This window comes from Giraffa tippelskirchi, chromosome 5, assembly GCF_054371585.1.
Source record: "Giraffa tippelskirchi isolate mGirTip1 chromosome 5, T2T-mGirTip1v1.2.pri, whole genome shotgun sequence".
In the NCBI taxonomy this organism is placed as follows: Eukaryota; Metazoa; Chordata; class Mammalia; order Artiodactyla; family Giraffidae; genus Giraffa; species Giraffa tippelskirchi.
In genome coordinates, this window is record NC_137279.1 from 114919632 (window position 1) to 114935470 (window position 15839).

The window sequence follows — 15839 nt, forward strand, 5'->3', positions numbered from 1 at the left end:
TTTCTATACAAAATGGTATTAAAATTAACTCTCAATTACTTGTGGTGTTCTCAAATTTAATTCTTAGTCCTACTGCAAGCCCTTTAGGGGACTTAAATGTAGAAAATAGCAACTAGATTCCTGCTGCCCTATAGGGCAAATCTTGGTAATGGAGCCACAGGCTTCCAGCAGCCTTCAGAGAGGAAACCCAAGCCTCAGCCTCGTGCTCTGGCAGCCTGATAGCTCTACCTTTGGCCCCTCAAGTGGGAAAAGTGGAATGTATAGGTCTTTAAGGAAGCTGTTGAATGTTTGCTGTTGAATGTTTATAGTGACTAAAGACAAAAGCTGCTAAGTCGTGTCCGACTGTGCGACCCCATAGACGGCAGCCCACCAGGCTCAGCCGTCCCTGGGATTCTCCAGGCAAGAACACTGGAGTGGGTTGCCATTTCCTTCTCCAGTGCATGAAAGGGAAAAGTGAAAGTGAAGTCGCTCAGTCGTGTCTGACTCTTAGCGACCCCATGGACTGCAGCCCATCAGGCTCTTCCATCCATGGGATTTCCCAGGCAAGAGTACTGGAGTGGGGTGCCATTGCCTTCTCCAAAGACAAAAGAGACTGTAGCATATACAAGCTAACCAAATTTTTCAGTTCAATCTTTAAAAACAGTTTTACTTCTTAGGAAAAGGGCAACAATTTAAAGAATTTGGGTATGTGAAGGGGATATTGTAGCTAATTTTAATGGTATATAAAAATAATCATATTTGTACTTACTGATGACTTTACTTGGTTTGAAGAGTATAAAATACTGCATATATTTACCTCAGTAAAATAAAATCTTCCCAAGATTTATAATTTTAATTAACAAACTTTCTAGAAAGGGAGAAAACAATTGCTCTTCATTTTTTTTTAAGTAGAAGTAAACAGAATAATGTACATTAAGCTTTCCATTCATCTCTATTTTACATGATTTAAAAGACAAAAGCTGAATGGCTAGTTTCTTGTCTGTGGATAATAAAATATGGATTTATAAAAGAACTATGCCTCTTAGAACTTGATAGGAAGTGCAGATTTTGTAGTTCATAGATTACTTTAGAATAGGAAAAAGGGAAGACATCATTAGAATAGAGTACTCTGAGTAAAAATACTGGGATATTGTTAAGTTACCTGCTATGAGAAATTTTATGAAATAAAATCTTTTCTTGTAAGGTCTTTTTATTTGATTTATTTAAAATAATATGAAATTGATATTGTAAAACACTTACTCCTTATTGTAATGTCTTGTACCTTGAAAAAACCTACTAGGTTTTATTCCTGTGTTCCCAGTGTTCCTATTTATTTTACCTTTTCACTTGTTTCCATATTTATAGTATGACATTTATATATTTTTACAAATGACATTCAGCAAAATGTAACTGCATCTGAGATGCAGACAGCTATGTGCCTTTTGGTTTTCATTAATATTCTCAAATCTTTGTAACCCAAATGTTATAAAGGCAATTGAACTTCTGTTCACAAGCCCATAGTAGGATTGCTGCTCTCATCCTAAAAGCATACCATAAGTAAAAGTCTGACAAGTTTAGCTTTGCTAATTGTGTCCTGGTAATTGGGAGAGAGTTCACGTTTTGAAGTCAGGAAACTAACTCTTTACTGAGCTGTATGATTTGGGTCAACCTGCCTTACTTTTCTCAACTAGAAAATAGGGGAAATTATCAGTGGAATACTTACCACCACAGTTTTGTTAATGAGGATTAAGTTAAAAAAACAAATTGCAAGTCAGTTCACAGTTTACCAAGTGTTTCCTGTGCATCCCGTATGATACCAATTTGACCAGGAGTTCTCCATGACTTACCTAAGGCACACAGCTATTAAATAGCAAACTGGGACTTGAACCCAGCTCTCCAGCCTTTAAGTCCAGGGATTTCTCCACTAATTCACAAATAATAAGGAAGCACTTTGAAAAACAGAACATACTATAGACATAAACAGTATTATAAAACTTGACCCATTTTAACTGAAAAAACTTGTCCAGCTATTTTAAGTGACACTTGGCAAACACCTATACAACCTTGACAATCAAATCAGAAAACAATGATCTTCGAACTGCAGACTGCTTTGATGCCTTTTTTGATGAAAGGATTACCTTTCATTTTTCAGTTGGTGTATTCTATCTACTCTTTATGTGAAAAAATCTACTTTTAACATTGGTTGCCTATATATTACCTATTGTCTGGTAATAGATACATATCTACCCTCTACCATTTTGAATATATGCATTTCTCCAAAGTACATTATGAAGCAAAATTCCATTTCTTATTTCTTATTTTTCCATCAGCACCCTTTCTTAAAGATAGGTTCCTCAGTGTAAAAGGTAGGAGAAGCTTTTTTGGATGGGAAGGGCACCTGATTCTCTGGAGTTGACATGATCAGTAGTCATACAGGGTTGAAGGAATGCTCAAGGGAACCCTGTGTCCCTGGTTTTCCAGGGCTCATGTACTTTGGAAACTAAGAGAATTAATTGCCTTAAGCAGTTTTGAAAAATTGCTTCTCCTTTTGGGGGCTATAGGAAAATTCAATAAATGGAATTTCATCACTATGAATGGAAAAGTCAAGCAAACTTCTACATTACCAATTACTAGTGGCTTTCAATTCCAAAATGGCAGTATTTTAAATCAATATTTGTTGATTACCAATTATTTACAAAAGCTTGTGTCTTAGTTTCTCATATCTATAATTAAAAATCTTATAATGAGTTTACATTTTGAAAGTAGAATGTAAACTTTAAGACTTTAAGATCAGGTTGAAATGACCAGGTTTTAAGATTTCATGCAAAAACAAAGAAGAAGAAAAATAAAAGAAAATTCTCTACCTCTTAAACATGATTTTTCAGCTCATCATCTTCAAATCAACAATAAAAAAAAGGATTCAAAATACATCCCCCAACTATGATTTCAACCAGCACAAGTGAATTTCAAGTCCACCACAAGGAGGTTTTCTCCATTAAGAAAGTTCATTCTGGCTCAGTTGTGGTGCAAATCACCAGCCTCTCCACCTTAAATAGCTCCCCATCGCTTGAAAGGCACAGAACAATAGCTGAAATTATAATGGAACTGACCTATGCACACATTCTCATCGTCCAGCTGTGCAGAAGCATTTCTGAAGTAGCCCAGCCTGCATAACTCACAGTGCTGCCCTCTAGTGTTGTGTTTACAGCTCACGCAAATGACTGTATTTAGCAGATCGATATAACTGCATCGATTGGAGTGGCCGAAGCATTCACAATCTTGCAAGGAAGAACAGAAATGTATACAGAGTGTATACAGTTGCAGAGTATCAGCACACTACATGCTCAGATAAAACGAGAAGTGGAGAAAAGATGGCGGAATGGCATTACATGTATGTGATTCCACATGACACATGGTGACCACAGGTGGTTGTGACTGGCATGGAAGTAGCATCTGTTTCAAGCAGGAGAGAAAGGTTGGACATTCAGAACATGATCAGAGGGTGTTAATTCTTGGCAGACAATATGAACAGAAGCATTTGCAGGTGTACACCTTTTAAAATTTGGGAAGGCTTTTTTCCCTTGATGCAAAAGTTTAATTTTTGCACATTAAAAACTTCACAGTCTTTGCATCACTTCCTTCATTTTCTCTTCATATTTGCAGTCTTAAAGAAGAAGGAGGAAAGACTGTCAGCATCTAAGACCTGAGTCTGCCATCACTCATGACTCCTTTGTTTAGAGCCTTACTATCACTTATGTCAAGATAGTAACTCAGTCAGAGTTTCATAGAAGAAATCATGGCAAATTTAATACGAGTCTAGACAATTAAACAATTGTTTATTTTTGTTCCTTCCAATTGGTAAGAAGAGAGTATGGCTTTTTGTAATCCTTTCATCAGGCCAAATCTGCATGTTTGCTTATGTGTGAGAGAGACTATAAAAAACAGGGAGATTATTGGTATGAAAAGAGTGTGCTTAAGATTTCCTTTTCTTGCAAGTTTCAAGCTAAGTCTGCTCCAAAATAAGAGTCAGGCAGCTGCTCTATCCTTACATTTCCCTCTGTCTTCCCAAAGTGTTGGAGGTTCCTCTGAGGGTTAGGGGTGATGGTGATAATTAGACAAGGAGTTGTGGAGAAGGGTGGAGAGTACTCAACTGTCTCTCTCTTGTAACTCAACCAAAGCAAGTCATTAATCTAATTCAACCTTTTAAAAAGAAAAAAAAAAACAAAAAAAACAAAGCCTATACTGGTGCAGTAGTTATTGAATCAGAAGGAAAGTGTGAGAAGTAACTTGGTGGGGAATCTGTTTTGTCTTCTCAAAACATGGGGGTAGGCCTAGCTCACAGTTATAAGGAAGGTCAATTATGAAACTGTAAACCTTGTTTGTCTAAAAATACCCCTCTCAAATAATGTCTGGCTTTTATTTTATCCCACCAGGAAGCCAAACAGTCACTATTTGAGCCCATTCATTCATGCAATAAATAATTTATTCAGTTGGTCTATGTGTTAGGTACTATGTAAAGTGCTGAATTATTCTTTTGCCCTAGAATAAAATTTTGGAAGCACTGCATTTGATGACCAGAGTAAAAATGAGTGTCATCAAAATGAATAAGGAAGAAGGGTGACTGGCTTTTTTAGTTTAAATTAACATCTGCCACTCAGAATGGTATGGATTCATTTATATGACAGCCAGTTATTACAGCAGAGAGTTGAGGGCAAGGTCCCAACAGAATGAAATCAAATTTGGATAGAAGCAGAGGAGGACATCGAAAATAGTGAAGATTGGGAGATACCCAGGAATAGGGTTAGCACCTTGGAGACCCCAGACGCTTAAGAGAAAGGCAAGAAGAACGGGAGGTTCCTGAAGGCAAGGCCCTTTGTTTACTGCAGGCCAGCTTTGTCACTGAGTGCTGGTGTACTGGGGATGCAGAGTGGGAGCGGGGATTTGTAGGAACCCGGGAGAGGAGAGTTCTGGAAGGAGGCCGTATGGGAAGTGGGGTAAGATAATCCTGCAAATAGGCTAAGTCATGCCAAATTAATAATAATAACAGCAACAAGAAAAATAATAAAATTATGTATCACCAAATTAAATTCTCTTAGAAGACAAGCATTTCACCCCCGTACATTATATCTCCCTGAGTTCAACCTAGTTTAGGCTGGCATTTCTGACTCCCTCAGAAACCCAAACGGCTTCTCCAACTTTCCTTAGTTGAGGGTTTAGAACAGGGAGAATCTTTCTGGCCTGGAGCCACCCCAGAGCAGTAGTTTCAGGGAGGAGACCCACATCTCAAATCTAATTGCTTCCCAAGGACTTCTTCAGGGCTGCCTGGATTTCCCGAGGAGTGGGTACTCAGGGCCCTCAAGCTCTCCCTCTCTAGAAGATGCCCCTAAGTAGTTTCTGTTCTTCACTTAACCCTGCCCTAGGTTAGTCCTCCATGCCCCTAATGTAATTAATCCAGATTTCTTTCAAGAGAATCTTTTTTTTGTGCATAAATTCATCCTAGGAAGTTTTCAGAACCACACAGAAGTAAGTTCTTGTTGTCGAGATGCTTGTTTAAAGTAAGACAAATGTGCTCAGATAACTAGAAAAAAACAAGAGGATGTGCTAAAACACACACACACACACACACACACACACACACACTCAACAACACACACAGATACGCAAAGTGATATAAGGAGAAATTCATTTAACTTGAGGAAAATTAGGGAAAACTAACTTAAAATTGAATCTTCTATTAAGGCAGGTAAGGTTTATTTTTTAAAAAAAGAAGGAGGAAATGAGGATTTCCAGTGAGAAGAATAGAGTGTGGGGGAATAGACATGGGGGAATGGGAGAGAACAGGGCTGGAGAAGTTTCATAACACGGTTCCTTTCTGGGTAAGATCTGCCCAGCAGCCAACACAACATGCTGGGCTTCACCTGACAAAGCTTTATCCACAAAAAAAACATGTCCGTAGACATTCAAGTTCAATAAAGACCCAATCCATGTTAGAAACTCACTGTTACCTACTATTCTTTGAATGTAATAAACAATATGCATTTATATGACATTAACTATTTATTTCTGGGTCTTATTTGAACACCAATTTATCAATTTTGACCGGAGATTTAAATAATATAAATTATAGAAACAATTTATATACAAAACTCTACACAGCTAAACACTCAATATTATAAGCTTGTTTCAGAAGATACGTGGATATTTTAAATATCTTTAGAATCTAAGAAACAAGCTAGTGGTAACTTTATTCCTTTAAAACTTCTAAGGTTCTTCTGAGACTTTGATAAATCTGTCTTCTCTGGCCATGGTATATTTGAGAATACAAAATGAGAAAAAGATATTTGAAAGGGATTTCAAAACCACGAGAGCACTATATAAAATTCAAGACATTTCAAATGTAATTATTAAACTTCTATATTACTTTTCAGTTTTCTGTTAATTTCCCATTCTTTAGGAACTAGTCTTTTCACACAGGCACAGAATCCATGAATGATCATTAATGATACACTTAGAGCTGCACAATCTTATTAAGAGCCAGAAGGGATGGTATTAATAGTAGTCCATAATTCGTTGGTCCTCTAATTCACTTACCCACCATTTCATCCTTTCCCTTTTTTTTTTTTTTTTTACAAAGTATGGAGTACGTGGCCCATCCTTATAATCCCTTCCTTTTATATAGTCTTATCTCCCTCATCCCCAAATTCCCACCCTCAGTTACAGGCTCCTGGGAAAATCTGATCCTGGTTAAATCCAACCCTCTACTTCTCAGTGTCTATATCCCAGCAGCTAAATGTGGCTGGGCCTCTTTCCAACTGTTTCTAAACAAGTCTCACTTGAACTTCATGACCATAAACTTCAATAGGGCCCTCAGGGCTTTCTGGCAACCCTTTCCCAATCAGGGGGCTTCTGGGACACCACTCTCTCTTGGTTCACTTCCTTCCCCACCTATCACTGCTTTTTCCCCTCTTCTGCATTTTCTTTTATCTTCTCAAATGTCTAAGGGCGCAAACCTTGTACCTATTTGCTCTTTAGGCTAACCTGAGCTAGGGTTTTTTTCACCCAGCCTCATAACTTTATAAAGCATCAATATACTCTGTGTGTGTGTCTGCATGCTTAGTTGCTCAGTCCTGTCTGACTCTTTGTGACCCCATGGACTGTAGCTCTCCAGGCTCCTCTGTTCATGGTGTCTTCCAGGCAAGAACACTGGAGCGGGCTGTCATTTCCTACTCCAGGGGATCTTTCCAACCCAGGGATCAAACCGGCTTCTCCTGTATTGGCAGGCAGATTCTTCACCACTGTGCCACCTGACTTTTCCAAAATAGTTATTTCCAGCCTAGACCAGCTTCCCAGTTAGTTGGTGAGACTTCATCCAAACTGATATATGCAACTGCCTTCTTAATGTCTCCACTTAGACATTTAATAGATATCTAAATTTTAACATATTCAAAACTGAGCTCATAGGTTATCCTTCCCAAATCTGCTGCTTACATAATCAGCCAGCCCTATATCTCGATAAATGACAACTCCATTCCACCAATTGCTTTGATCAAAATTCCTGGAGTTGATCTTGACACCAATCTTTTTCTCATTCCTTTCCCCTCCCCCCTATAACCAACCAATCAACAGATCCTCTTGACTACTCTTTTAAAATACATTCTACATCTCACCATCTCATCCTTAGTACTTGGATTACTGCTGTTGTTCTCAAACTGCTTTCCTGGCTTCCTTCCGTGTGATGGCCTCCCCCACATAGCAGTCAAAAGTAACTCTTTCCAAACTTAAATTAGGTCATGACATCCCTTTGCCCATAATCCTAATGGCTTCCTGCCTCATTCAGAATAAAAGGCAGAATTTCAGTTCATTTATTCCCAATTGATATGGCCCCTGGCTTCCCAGGGATTCAGTACTGTCACACTCCTCCTCACTCACTGTACAATGCCTCCGTGTTGCTCTGCAAACATGCCAAGCACTTCCCCAGGGCCTTTGCACTTGCTGTTACCTCTGTCTGGCCTACTCCTCCGCCAGACTTCCCTGTGAATTGCTGCCTCACTTTTTTTTTTAGGTCTCTGCTCAGAGAAAATTCTGTGACTACTCTATCTGAAATAACAGTCCCTGACCCAAACACATTAATCTCCCCCTCCTCCTATTTAAATTTTTGGAGTATTCAGAGTATCTGAAAATTATGTTAAAAATTTCTCCCCTATATTTTGAATGTAAATACATGCGTGTAGAGTGTGTCCATTTTGTTCACAGATGTAAACAGAACTCAACACATCGCCGAGCATATACTAAGTACTCAAAATATGTTGAATGAATGAATCAATGAGTCGAAGAATCAGTGAGGATCCTGTGGCATCTTCTTTTGGAAAACAGAGTAAGACACAGAGGAAAGTTATGCTTAAATTCATTTCAAATGCCATAAGAGTCTGGCTATATTCCATATATTAAAGAGTTCAGAAAAACAGCAGTCACATATCAAGCTGTAACTGAGTTAGTAAATATTTTAGCTGAGAGTTGACTATATGTCTATACAGATCAATTTCAGTAGGAAAAAGGAAATTCTCAAAAAATTGGTATGGTTTTACACAGCTTTTCAATCTCAAATCACACTGTAGACTCTATTTTATTTTTCAGGTATGTTTTGACTACTGTTATGCAGACAAGCTAAAACATCTGCATAGTGTGGCATAGCAATGCATTTTGATTGAGAACCACTTTATACCAGGGAACAACAAGAATGAGGCCCAGGCCTGAAGAGTATGGCGCTGAGTTTCTCAAACTCAGCACTACTGACCTCTGGGGCAAATCATTCTTGGTTTTCCTATATGTAGGCTATTCAGAAGCATTCATGACCTCTACCCACTAGAGGCAATAGCAACTCCAGCTGTGACAACCAAGAGTCCCCTGGGGGAGCAAACACCATCTGACATACATGACATCATATAAGGCAGCTACGATGATATGTTACTTAAGAACTGGCTGATGCATGCATTATAAGTTGTTTCAGTCTTGTCCGACTCTTTGTGACCCTATGGACTGTAGTCCCCCAGGCTCCTCTGTGCATGGGATTCTTTAGGCAAGAATACTGGAGTGGGTTGCCATGCCCTGCTCCAGGGGCTCTTCCTGACCAAAGGACAGAAACTGCATCTCCTGCAACTCCTGCATTGCAGGTGGATTCTTTACTGCTAAGCCACCCAGGAAGCCCTAAGAACAGGCTAGTTAAGAGCAACAAAAGCTAGCAGTGTTTCAGTAGAAGGAGAGTTCAAAGTTGTCAAAGATTAGGAGAGAACCAAATCTCTTCTAAGGTTTAAAGACTTTCTGACTGGAATTGGCTGGGGAAGGCCTCGGTAGGTAGGAGTTACAGAAAAAAGGTTAGAGAGAAAGAATGAAAGGAAAAGAATATTAAGACTAGGAGGAGGGTTAAATGTCTTGGTTTCTTTCTTACTATTCCCCATGTTGCCTCCAATTCCATTATTATTTTACCTATGTACTGTAATACAAGATACATCACAGAATATAAGATAATGTACCCTGAATGTGGCATAGGTGGGTTTATTTATTAATTTCGGGGCCAAGTGAGGAAAGTTTATTCAAAGTCAGAGCTGGTGAAAATTAATTTTAGTCACTCAAAAAGAGAGGATTTTGGGAAAAGACTTTAGATAAACAGAAGGTGAAAGGATTATAATTCTTAAAAAGCGTTTTCCCTTCACTACATTAGCAGAGTACCAAGCCTCCAGGGGCTACCCCCAGGCATGGGAATAAAGTGGCGGCAACATTTTCCTGGTTCCTACCTCACCCCCAAACCTGTCTCACAACCTTATGTAACTTTTGAAGCCCTTCCATATATATTATTTGATAACAGTGTGGATTATTCTATGATATCTCTAATTCACTAGGTGCCTTCTTCTTGCCTGTGGAGATGTGTTCAGATCTCATTAGTGCTGTGATGCCCAAGAAACTAGAGATTCAATAATGCAGGGTCAAATTTCAGGTCAAGAGGCCTCTTGCATATGCAGTCTTTGACATGACAGAAAAGAGAAGGGTTCTGTAAAGGTTCTATTGGTTCCTTTCTCCTTCACCTACTTGGTTTCCCTGTAGGTCTGCCTATCACAGGTAAGGAGTGACATCACTACCATGGTGTCAATGACTGCAGTATGCTACGCAGACATGCCCAAATAGGCTTGACAACCTATCAACCTGTGGCTGCTCTGTTTCTGAAGAACTTGGTTCTCCAAATTTCAAATCCATTTGGATTCCCCTCAAAAGGGCACTGTCAGTGTTTGCTATGTAAAAGCACATTGTGAGGAAAGTTTAAGACATGGTTTAAATCCCGTCAGTTTCCCTTTCCCATCTTCTGACCAGCTTCCTCCTTTACTGTATATGCCACAGCAGGACCAGTTCAAGTTGATTAAAATCTGGAAAATGATTTGACTCTTTTCAAAGGGAACAGGGAACAGGGAAGCTATTATTATCATTTTCACCAAGTGGGTCAAGTCAAATTCATATATTGTTAATAAATATATTTCTTTGTAAGAGATGTTTTATGAAAAACGAAAACAACAACCTCCCCCCAAAAGAAACATGACATATACCCAACAGTCAAGGATGGAAAACAAGACACCTGTCACACAGGACATTTAAAGGAAAATGGTGAAATAAAAACAGGAGTCTTTATGTTTCCTGAAAAATCTTCAGTCTGTGAAGATGTGATGACAGATGCCAGCTGGAATGGGCCATTTATAAGTCACAGATGAGATTCCGATCGCTTTCATTTGAAGAAAGTAACGTAACTATTATTTTTGGGTCATAATCAACGGCTAAATCCAGTGTAGCTCTTCACTGGTGTATGTTCAAATTCCGTTCAAACAATGATGGGAAGTGGAAATTCCAAGGTATTTCATTTGTCAAATGGGCACCATACATGAACCTACCATTCTGTTCTCATGAAAAGCATCCTTGAAACTCACTGTGAGTTTCCTTATTTTCAATGCAAATGAGTAACAATGTTAATAGCTCTAACATTCATGTTCTAAACAGGAACCTAAAGTGTTATAATTCTGATTCACACATTAATCTTTCAGAAAACAAATATTGCAGCATTTTAAATTTGCAGCAGTCAAATTTCCAAGTGAAGCTTTTTTCCCTCTTATGACAGTATTCAGTACTATTTGATGCATTGATCATTATCATTCAACATGCCTCACCAATAAGCTGATGGGTACACTTCACAGATATTCCAGATTCATACAGTGCAATGTTTCACAACACATAACACCATGAAATCACTGTATGAATCCAAGAATTCCTACCTCTCTTGTGGTTTGCAACTTGAACAGAAGAAACTGTTGACAAAGCTAATTTGGGAGCAACTGGATAGGTTTAAAAGAATGAACAGCACATTAGAAACAACAGTGAAATGTTCAAATTGTAATTACTTATCATCAACCCACTTGAAAAGTAGCCCTAAATGAAGATACTATTTGTATCTGTTGCCTCTGGGAGTTTATTTCAATCACACAGAAAGCTTGTATTTGGCTGAAAATGGTTTGACTTTTGTCGATAATAAAGTCTGGAAGCGTTATTTTCAGATGCAAAAAGAATTACCATTTAAATCAATAATCCAGTTACGCAGGTTATTTCAATAACATTATGGATATTAGGATCCTCTATTGTCTTTCTCTTAAAATAGTAGTTGTGTTGTTGAATTAATTAGTAACATCATTAACTCAATTCACCATGTCTTTCTCTCTGTGTAACAGTAGCTCATCTGCATATAAACCAGTTAGATTACTTTTGCTGAACTGATTAGACATCACAGAACATAGTTACAATGGTCAACCATTTAACAGAACCTGGATCTCAGCCTCAGAGTCTCGTGGAATCTGTCTTTCAAAAATGTAGTCTTTTCCTAATATTTGTTACTTTTATGATATTGGTTTGTTAATGGCAGGAATTTTTAAGTTTTCTTGCTTTTCTTTTTCAGTTATTCATGAAGAATCACTTGCAAAAGTAGCAAAAACAGGATAGAGCTTGATGCTTTCTGCAGATGTTGACCAGATAAATTACATCTGCACAGAACTGACCTCTGACAGAAAGTACATCTTTAGCTAAAATTTCAAGTTCAAGAACTGTATTCAACTGTGCACCTCTCAAATAAATTTATTTGAACTCATTATCTACATTCTAAAAAACTGCAACTAGTATTAACTAAAGATATTTCTGAAAGCTTTTAGTCTTGTGACACAAAATATAGCAAAAATAATAAAAGGGGTCTCTTTCAGGTTTTGAACAATGCATATCTTGTTCAGCACAAAACTCAAGTTTTCAACAATGCATAATCTTGTTCAGCAGAAAACTCCCTGTGAAGTGTTAAGTCTTAGATCCTCTCTTGTATAATTTGTTGAGCTATGCAATTCAATGGGAAATACTGAGTGACATTTCACTGAAGATGCTCTCATTGAACTTGCCAAGGAACAACGCCACTAAACCTCCCCACAGTCTTCATAGAATTATACTAATGGGGTGAGCTTGATCTGTATTTCTTTTTCCACATACGTATGTAGAACTTGAAAAAAATTATTTGGAGCAGATGATTAAGATAATTCTATTTGCTAGTAATATATGTATCTAGGACAGTCTTGATTTCATCACTCTGATCAAGGACTGAAAAAGCAGCCCTTCCAATTTGACTCCTCAACAAATTGCTAATATATTTTGTTTTGCTTAGCAGTTATTTCCTGGTTCCTCCTTTTGCTCATTTCCTCTTCCATCTGTATTCATTAGAGCTTAAAAGGAACATCCTGTATATAACGAAGGAAGGTAGAAGCCAAAGATGTGCCTTTTTTTGTGTGTGTGAGAAGAAAGGATGCAAAAGAAGACAACTTTCTATTAATATGAACTATTTATACATGTCTATATATATCTATAGGCTAGATGTTAATGTAATTTTAACATTACACTGCATCTTATGAATTTGATTGGCCAGTTTTTAAAGGTTCTATTTCATCCTGTGTAATCACACTGCTGTCTTTAGTTTCCTTTATTTAGTTATTTATGATGTTAGAAGTCAGAAAATAATTACTGCTCTAAGGACAGAAAGAAAACAGGTTGTTCTTAATCCTAACAGAAATTATTAATTGATACAGGATTAAAAGAGGGAAAGCCTCAACAGAGAAAATACACTATGATGTAGAAGGGAAGGGGAGGGGCAGAGGGGGAGAGAAAGAGATCCAAATTCCTGTCAATCAATATGGAACCATAGTTTAAAAAACAACAAAACAGGTCTCTTAGGGGTTTCAGTACTGCCTTTACCTATTTTCCCTGACCCTCAATACAACTAAACTACCAGTTAGTTTACTTAAGCAAAGCAAAAGGGAGACAGTGGAAGAACACCTGTGCCACTCAAAAGTTTTTAAGATATATTATTTACACTCCCCACTGTGATGGCAACCAAACACTAGACTCCTCTTGGGACTGGCTGACATTCAATGTAAACTTGATAAAGGTCTTATAGCTTCCGTGCCATCTAATCTTTTCTACACTTTTTGCTATAATATTTCTGGAACACTTCATATTAGAAAAAATATTTGAATTATGATTCTTTCAAAGGCATGGCATTGATGATAGTGCTCTTCTTTAGTGCTTAAAAAACTAGAATATGGGATTTCCCCCCTAAACATGTGGGATTTTATATCAGTAGGAATTTGACATGCTCCTACCTTGTTTTGGGTTAGAAACCTCAAGGGAAGAAATATTCGGCCATTTCCTATTAAACTTTGGAGGATCTGCATGCATCAGGAAAAATCAGGGTTTGTTATATTCAGCTATAATGCCGTTTGGTTTAAACAGAAAACTAAATGGACAAAGACACAAACCACACATCTGCTTTTTAACTTGGCTGTGATGCACTTAACACAACATGACTCCCACACCAGACAAAAGCAAGCAATTGATGATTCCCAAAACATTGAATGGACATTAAATATATAGCCCGTTCCCTAACAAAGCTATATACATTAACTTTTGTAATAAAGCAGAGTGTTCTTACAAATAACTAAATAGGGACTTCAGCAATTCAAATCATTATATAAAGCTGCTGCCTGAAACTAGAAGATAACGGGAAAGAAATAATTTCTCACTTGAGAATTCCATTCTCTGCAATTTATATTTACAGATATGAGCTGGTTACATTAGTCTTGAGGAGAGATTCTTTAGGGTATGTTTTAAGTGTGAGCCATTATCTCTGCAAAGAAGTGGATTTATTTCCTATTTGTTTTTATGCAATTTCTCAGAGAAAGAAAGAGAAGGATTACTGGTGATTCTGGCTTAAGGAGAATAGACCAAGGTATTCTGATCATATCTCAGGTTTGTATGTATGGGTGTGTATATGTTTTCATGATGTTTTTAACTGAAAATATATTTCTAAAGTTTTTGGTTCCAATCCAGAAATAATTATAAACATTGTTAATTTAAGAATTAATGTTATTTTTTTCTTAGACTTGCCCATGTTTAAAAGAAATGACTCTGGAAAAGCAGGAAAATAGCCAGATTTAGGATTGAGTGCTTTAAAACTATTTTTGCTAAGGTACATACAGCATAACTATTAAGGCAGCCATTTCATGACTCAAATCTGCCATTCACTGAGATCAGTTCAAAACTACATTTCTAGTATGGTCCTTTGAGTCCATCCAAGTCCACAAGGAGAGTTCTTGCCTCTAAACTCCTATAGCATGTGACCTCCTGTGTTCCTTATTTTTCATGGATATGTGGATAGGCATAAGTTTTAATATTGCTACTTTAAATTTTATGTCTATTTCTTGTCTCTGTAATTAAATTGAATCTCTTTGAGGAAGGGCAAAGCCTTCCAGAAGGCCTCAGGAAATATATAATAACTGAGTAATTGATATCAAGTGGCTAGGCTACTGTAAACAGGTATTATCAGACTGTTTCCTCCATAATTAGATTATAGGGAATAACATTCTTGCAAGACATGGAACTTTCACTATAACTCTGGCTTTTTAATATTTATTAGAAAAGCTGATCTACTGTTGCTCTATGTGTATGTTATATACATGTAAAAGCAAAGGGTTAGATATTGCTGTATAAAAAGAATGAATTCTGAAATTCTGAAAAAAGAATGCAATAATTTTCCACATCTGTAGGTGTTACTAAATAAATAGATATTTGGTAATATGTAGGCAAGATATGCAAGTTATTGACTGAATATTACTTTCCTTGTGAGTACTTTGGTGATGGGGAGAAATGGAATTAACAGAACAAGCCTACTTGAACTGATAGTCACTTTGAAAAACAAGTGATTTTTAGAAATTGTTTTTAGAAAAAATTTCAAATCACTGTTATAGTCTTATATAGAAAATATATTTATGTATATTATTAGCATCAAATTAGGAACAATTTAGTTCTCTGAAATGGTTTTCTCCATCTTTTTCTGTAGGAGAGGTAAATATAGGTCATATGTGGGGGTGATGCTTGCAAGTTTAATGTTAAGTATTCAGTGGCTTGGTTTACTTGATGAAGTGAAAGTAATACTATAATTAATCATTTTTCTAATAAGCTCTGCCAAGAAATTTTAAGTGAAGACAAAATTTTATACTAAACCAATTTAGAAGTTAGTTTTGAAAGTTAACTTTATAAATTAAGCTCTATTCCATATTCTAATATAATAAATATTTGTTTATGCCTATATTTTATATTTATACTCTTTTATGATTTTCTTCCAGTACACTGAGGTTCCATATTGAGGATCTTCCTACATATGTAAAAAACTAATGCAGGTGATTCTACTTTTGAATTGTTAACTGCTTGACCTGTATGAAATGATCAAGAGAGACACCTCAGTT

The 15839-nt window shown here is 37.0% G+C and overlaps 1 protein-coding gene across 8 annotated transcripts in view; it reads right to left on the reverse strand.

The window, feature by feature from the left end:
• Positions 1 to 15839, reverse strand: part of NTNG1 (netrin G1) — a 398647-nt gene that overhangs the window by 55707 nt on the left and 327101 nt on the right. For 2 of the 8 annotated variants that reach the window (XM_081493864.1, XM_081493866.1), the window contains exon 6: positions 3090 to 3257. The exons of 4 other annotated variants lie outside the window; for them this stretch is intronic. In XM_081493864.1, coding sequence (XP_081349990.1) covers positions 3090 to 3257 — 168 coding nt within the window. Of the gene's footprint in view, positions 1 to 3089; positions 3258 to 13697; positions 13764 to 15839 lie in introns of all 8 variants that reach the window. 2 more of the 8 variants (XM_081493867.1, XM_081493865.1) reach the window with 1 other exon arrangement.